The sequence below is a fragment of the Bison bison genome, unplaced genomic scaffold, assembly GCF_000754665.1.
Source record: "Bison bison bison isolate TAMUID 2011002044 unplaced genomic scaffold, Bison_UMD1.0 scf7180017864456, whole genome shotgun sequence".
In the NCBI taxonomy this organism is placed as follows: Eukaryota; Metazoa; Chordata; class Mammalia; order Artiodactyla; family Bovidae; genus Bison; species Bison bison.
Genome location: NW_011495018.1, coordinates 7,750,776 through 7,756,774, shown reverse-complemented (window position 1 = coordinate 7,756,774; position 5,999 = coordinate 7,750,776). Strand labels below are relative to the sequence as shown.

Genomic DNA, 5,999 nt, shown 5'->3' with positions numbered 1-5,999 from the left:
AATGCAACGAAGGGGGCATAGTTTAATACAATCGGATGCACAGCTTTGGGGACACACAGTAACCTGGGTAGTGAGAGAGGCTCTGATTCGCTTTGGTTTGGGATGATGGGCTCAAGGACCACCGCTCGAAATGGCAGCTCTGCTGTCACCAGGAGAGGGGCCTTGCACGCGAGAGAGCAGAGGAAAGCAAAGGCGACAGCCAGCCAGCCCTTTGGAGAAAGGCCCCTGGAGAAACCGGGTCCGCGCGGATGGATGGGCCTGTGTCTGTAGAAAGATTCGTATAATAAACCAAATAATATTGGAAGTCAGACTTTCGGTTAACACTTCTGTAAGAAGTAGAATTACGCTGCATGTTGCTCACATGCAGGGGGTGCGTGAGCAAAGTCCTCGTGACCACGGTTGGGGCCGAGGAGCAAAACGTGGGCTGAAACTGACGAGCTGTTGAAGAACTGGCAGAGAAATGAACCCATGAATGGGGGATGAGTCCAGAGCAGAGGGGGCTGACAGGCAACAGAACTGAAGGGAACCCGCTGAGAAACACACGCACGCACCCACACGCGCACCCCTGTACTGCAAAGAAATACACACGTATGCGCCAGTGATATCTTCCTACAGAACCTCACGCTCAGGCCAGGTCTCCTGTGCGCTGCTGCTCCAAGTGCCACGGGGAGAGAGGAAGAGGGGGCCTGTCCCTGAAAGTGGGTGCTCGGGACCCGGGCTCCTCCACAGCAGAAACAGCCCGGCCGTGCCCGGGCGAGCCCGCCGCGCGCCTTCAAGTGGACAGAGCATCCCACCTCCAGTGGCAGTAGGGATGGGACAGCTGAGTGAATCCTCAGCCCCACGAGTGGCGGCTGCCCGTGGAGGCGTTTGCACTTTCTGACTGGTGGTGTGCCTGGCACCTCGACCTGGAGACCTCTGACTCGCAGAAGCTTCCACTGACAACCATGCGCAGAGTTTAGCTGGGGGTCCCGCCTGGGGGCTTGTGTGCAAGGACGGTGTTCAATCTTTCCCATCACCTCCAAGAAACAGCAAGACCGTCAGCGCATCTGACAGCAAACCGAGCTGCCAAGTGGCCCAGAAAGTTCTGTCAAGGATCTGCTCCCGGCTTTCTCGTATGGAATCCCAGCACAGCTCGTCCGGCCCACGCAGAGCTCACATGTCTATTTCTGGATCCGAAACGGGCATTCTGCAGTTCTCTGGGTGAGGAAGCCCCTCTGGCCACGTACGGAGGAGAAGGTGGTAACAAGCTCACCACAGAGGAAGGCAGAGCAGTGGAGCCTGTCGCCCCCAGAACTAAAACCTCCCAGCACGGGCCGCTCTCTGAGGCCCTCGGGGGCACAGCTGGAGCCAAGGTGCACAGATTTTTCCATCGATTCCTTTAAGGTGTTCAGTCTGGCATTAACAGTGACCATTTCCCTTCTGATTTTAAACTGAATTTATATCTCCAGTTAGAAATTGAAAAAAAAAAAAAAACTCTTGAGAAAACATCTACGTGGACAGAAAAAGAGAGCTCCAGCCAGTGAATGCAGAAAGTGGTTTGTTTTAAATACATTCACTTCTTTTTAAACATAAGTAAAGTCCACGAGGACAGAAGGGGAGGAGGTCCGAGACAGGAACATGCTACCCAAAATTGACTTGTGTCTTTTCTCTCGTAAATAGTGAAATTGATGGGGTTTATATCTGAAGAGACAGAAGGGCTGACTTTGGGGTAAAAGGTGAAAAAAAAAAATGAAAGAGCCTCCATTCTCCGGCATCCTGAGGTTTAGTGACCTGAACAGAGGATTGTGAAACTGAATGTGTAGTGTGTATTCTGGCCCTCCCTGGGGTGGGGCCTCCAGTGGATCTCAGAATCGTCAAAGCCCAGACTCCACACCCAGCACCCTCCTGCACCCCACCCAGCGCCCGCCTGCCTCGTCCCGGAGCCTGGACACTCTCAGAGCAGAAGGGGACCCCTTTCCAAGTGGAATCTCCAACAGCCTCCATCCAAGGCTTGGCGATGGGTCCTTGCTGGGCTGTGTGACGTCACAAAGGATTCGGAACCGGGTTCCACAAACATGGGCCCAGGGAGGGGGGGTCTTCTCCAAGCTCTGAGTGCAAGGGTTCCCCAAGAGAGACCTTCAGACCATGGAAGTCACAGAAACCGAGGCCCTGCCGGCGCCGGGAAGCCGGTTTCACGTCTTCCTCCACAGGAAGGCCTCGTCGGCGAGGACCTGCGCCAGCCGGGCGTTGAAAGGCCCGTAGAAGTCCCGCAGAAGCCTCTGGGTGACCGGCCACATGGGCCCCAGATCCCGGTCCTCAGGACGCCGTGTGTTGGATGCTGGGCTCTTGGTCATCAAGGCCTCTTGCTTCTCACTTAAGGGTCCTAGAACGCAAAGGAAAGAGCCTGTGAGGCCAGTGAGGGGCATAAGAAACCCTAATGAGAGAATCCAGGCCATGCTTCCTGGGAAGACAGGAGGTTCCTGTAAGAATGTGTATGGAGATTCAGATTCTTTGGCTGGATTCATTTCGGAGTTGCTGAGGGAAAGTGAAAAGTGAAAGTGAAGTCGCTCAGTCGTGTCCGACTCTTTGTGACCCCGTGGACTGTAGCCTACCAGGCTCGTCTGTCCATTGGATTTTCCAGGCAAGGGTACTGGAGTGGGTTGCCATTGCCTTCTCCAGGGGATCTTCCTGACCCAGGGATCGAACCCAAGTCTCCTGCGTTGTAAGCAGATGCCTTCTACGTGGTCTGGTGTGTTTGCCACCCTGGAAGCACAGCTGGGTCTCTGGGTGCAGCCTCGCCTCCTGGTTTCACTTCCAAAGCCCCGTAAAGAGGAGCCGGCCTGTGCCTGGAGAGCTGTGGCCTGCCACACGCGGCCTCCGCACGGAGATGCTCTGCAACCGGCCACTCGAATTCTGCCTCCACCATTTCCACTCCAGGCCGCTGCGGAGGGCCTCGTGGTGGAGCCGTGTTTCTCCCCGTGTGTCCTGCTGTGCAGTCACCACGGGGGGAGCGGCGGGGGCCACCCGTGCCCAGGGACCCCCACTGGCTCAACCTCCAGGATCCCCACTCGGCCTCTGCGCCCCAGGGCTCTCAGGGTCAGGCTGAAGTCCTGAGTCCATGCACAGAAACTACACCCCAGTGTCCCTGGGTTACGTGACAGGGAAGGAACGGACTGGCCTTTGCCAGCGTCCATCTTAGGGACCAAAGACGAGTCACTGAAATGTGCCAGAGTCTGCAGGTGGCCCAGTCAAAGGAAAAACGGTTCCAGGCCTTAAAAGGAAAAGGTAATCACACTCGACTGCATTACCAGGTCTCCGCGAGAAGGAGACAGGAATCAAATGACAAAAGGGCCCTGAGTCCCAGCGACGGGCAAATGGATCTCAGGAAATATTCAACTGACAAAACTCCCAGGCAAGCTCATCAGACAGGGCTGCGGGGGCGTCTGGGTGGCTGTGGGGGAGGAACGTGCAGGCCGGCCCAGCCTCTCGAGGGGTCCTGGGTGCTGCCCACCGGGGACCCTCTGCACCTGTGAACACGCCTCTACCAGCCGTCACTGGGGCCAGCGAATTAGCCTGCTACCACAAAGTGCCACCAGGGACTCGAGGGGACGGTCTCCTCTGGGTGGGGACAGGGTCCTTCACCCTGGAGGCCCAGGAGCCCAAACCTGGCCACGTGGCTCTGCCTCCAGGGGTCCCAGCAAAGCAGGGACAACCGATGACCTGCCCATCCCCTCCTCCAGGCCCTGTGGCCTCTGAAAGACAGTTCCAGCAGTCAGGACACCCTGTCCATTCTCATGGCGCAGCTCACACCACTCCTTCCAAGATCCCTTCAGCAGCTGGGACCCCCAAGTCACATGTAAGGGTTTCACGTGTATGAGGACACTAAATCACTCCTCGCCCACGTCACCATCAGTCACTCGGTGATTCAAGCCTTGCTTCCTCCTCTCCTTCCACTGGACCATAAGCTCCCAGATGAGTGGCTGTCTCTTCCTCCCCGGAGACCGCCTCCCTACACTGCGTACAAGGCCCCATCTGGAGCTGGTGCTTCACCAACAGGCGCTAATCTGTGGCTCTCCCCGCCCAGGCCCACCCTGCCCAGGCTCACGGAGTCTGCCTGGGACCCGGCAGGTCGGTGTCCATGGAACTCCCGCCCTGCTCTGTGGGTGTCCGGCTCAAGATTCATACCAAGGCTGAGGAACTGGAAGACCCTGTGCATGGTGTCCTTGACGTTGGAGGCGTGGTCTTCCAGGCGGAGGATGAGGAACTGCTCCTTGTTAAAGACGGTGAGCCAGTCTAGAAGGTACACGGCGTACAGCCCAACCTGGAGCCTCACCTAGGACCGAGCAAGAAGGCGGGCGTTAGTTCAGGGGTAATTCCTCCAAAACCGTAGATGCTTTTCTATATGCACTACACATTATAAACCAACAGCGGGAGGAATCCCAGCAAACAAGTACCTTCAGAAGCTGGAAATTTTATGTGGACCAAAATGCTGGACTGGATGAAGCACAAGCTGGAATCAAGATTGCCGGGAGAAATATCAATAACCTCAGATATGCAGATGACACCACCCTTATGGCAGAAAGTGAAGAACTAAAGAGCCTCTTGATGAAAGTGAAAGAGGATAGTGAAAAAGTTGGATTAAAGCTCAACATTCAGAAAACTAAGATCATGGCATCTGGTCCCATCACTTCATGGCAAATAGATGGGGAAACAATGGAAACAGTGAGAGACTTTATTTTTGGGGGCTCCAAAATCACTGCCGATGGTGACTGCAGCCATGAAATTAAAAGATGCTTACTCCTTGGAAAAAAGCTATGACCAATCTAGACAGCATATTAAAAAGCAGAGACATTACTTTACCAACAAAGGTCCGTCTAGTCAAGGCTATGGTTTTTCCAGTGGTCATGTATGGATGTGAGAGTTGGATTATAAAGAAAGCTGAGTGTCAAAGAATTGATGCTTTTGAACTGTGGTGTTGGAGAAGACTCTTGAGAGTCCCTTGGACTGCAAAGAGATCCAACCAGTCCATCCTAAAGATCAGTCCTGAGTGTTCACTGGAAGGACTGATGCTGAAGCTAAAACTCCAATACTTTGGACATCTGATGTAAAGAACTGACTCATTTGAAAAGACCCTGCTTCTGGGAAAGATTGAAAGCAAGAGGAGAAGGGGACGACAGAGGACAAGAGGTTGGATGGCATCACCGACTCAGTGGACGTGAGTTTGAGTAAGCTCCAGGAGTTGGCGATGGACAGGGAAGCCTGGCGTGTTGAAGACCATGGGATTGCAAAGAGTCGGACATGACTGAGTGACTGAACTGAACTGTTTTTTTAAGTCTTTATTGAATTTGTTACAATACCGCTTCTGTTTTTACATTTTGGCCAAGAGACATGTGGGATCTTAGCTCTGTGACCAGGGACTAAACCTCCACCCTCTGCATTGGAAGGCGAAGTCTCAACCACCGGACCACCAGGGACGTCCCCAGAAGCCGGATTTTCAACACCACTCGCGCTTGCTGCCCTGTGCAGGCCTTTGTGTTCCATGCACAAAGGATTCCCACACTCAGGGTCTCGTTTCATCCTTAGAACCACCCTGTAGGTATCTTCACGACATAGAGAGGACCTGGGTGAAGGGAGAGGCCAAGGTTACGCCCACCAGTGGCATGGAATTCCTTTACACAGGACCCAGCTGCCTTTGCTTCTATACCCAGCACACAACAGCCGTGAGAAACACCTGCAAATGCCCAGCAACCAGCCACAAGAGGAGCCGCCAAATGCCGGGCACCACATGGAGGTCTATGACCTTCAATGTGTGTGCACATCCCAGTCTGAGCAGCGTTGTGTGAAGCCCTTCCTGTCCACCTGCACTTCGGGGTCCTTGTCCTTCTCCTGTGCCTTCTCCCATGCCAAACTGCAAGCGTTTGTGGTGAAGCGTTAACCTGACCCACAGAGATATCTGGCCTTGGTCCTTGACTCCTGGGAGGCCACCTAAAGCCACCTGGGAAGTCCTGCCTGATGAGAGT

At 54.5% G+C, this 5,999-nt stretch overlaps 1 protein-coding gene across 1 annotated transcript in view; it reads right to left on the bottom strand.

Moving 5' to 3' along the window:
- CHST15 (carbohydrate (N-acetylgalactosamine 4-sulfate 6-O) sulfotransferase 15) overlaps positions 1–5,999 on the bottom strand; it is a 77,398-nt gene continuing 71,399 nt past the window's right edge. Inside the window, exons 7-8 of the mRNA XM_010859173.1 lie at positions 4,165–4,312; positions 1–2,362 (exon numbers count right to left, since the gene is read on the bottom strand). Coding sequence (XP_010857475.1) covers positions 2,172–2,362; positions 4,165–4,312 — 339 coding nt within the window. The 3' untranslated portion in view covers positions 1–2,171. The remainder of the gene's footprint in view (positions 2,363–4,164; positions 4,313–5,999) is intronic.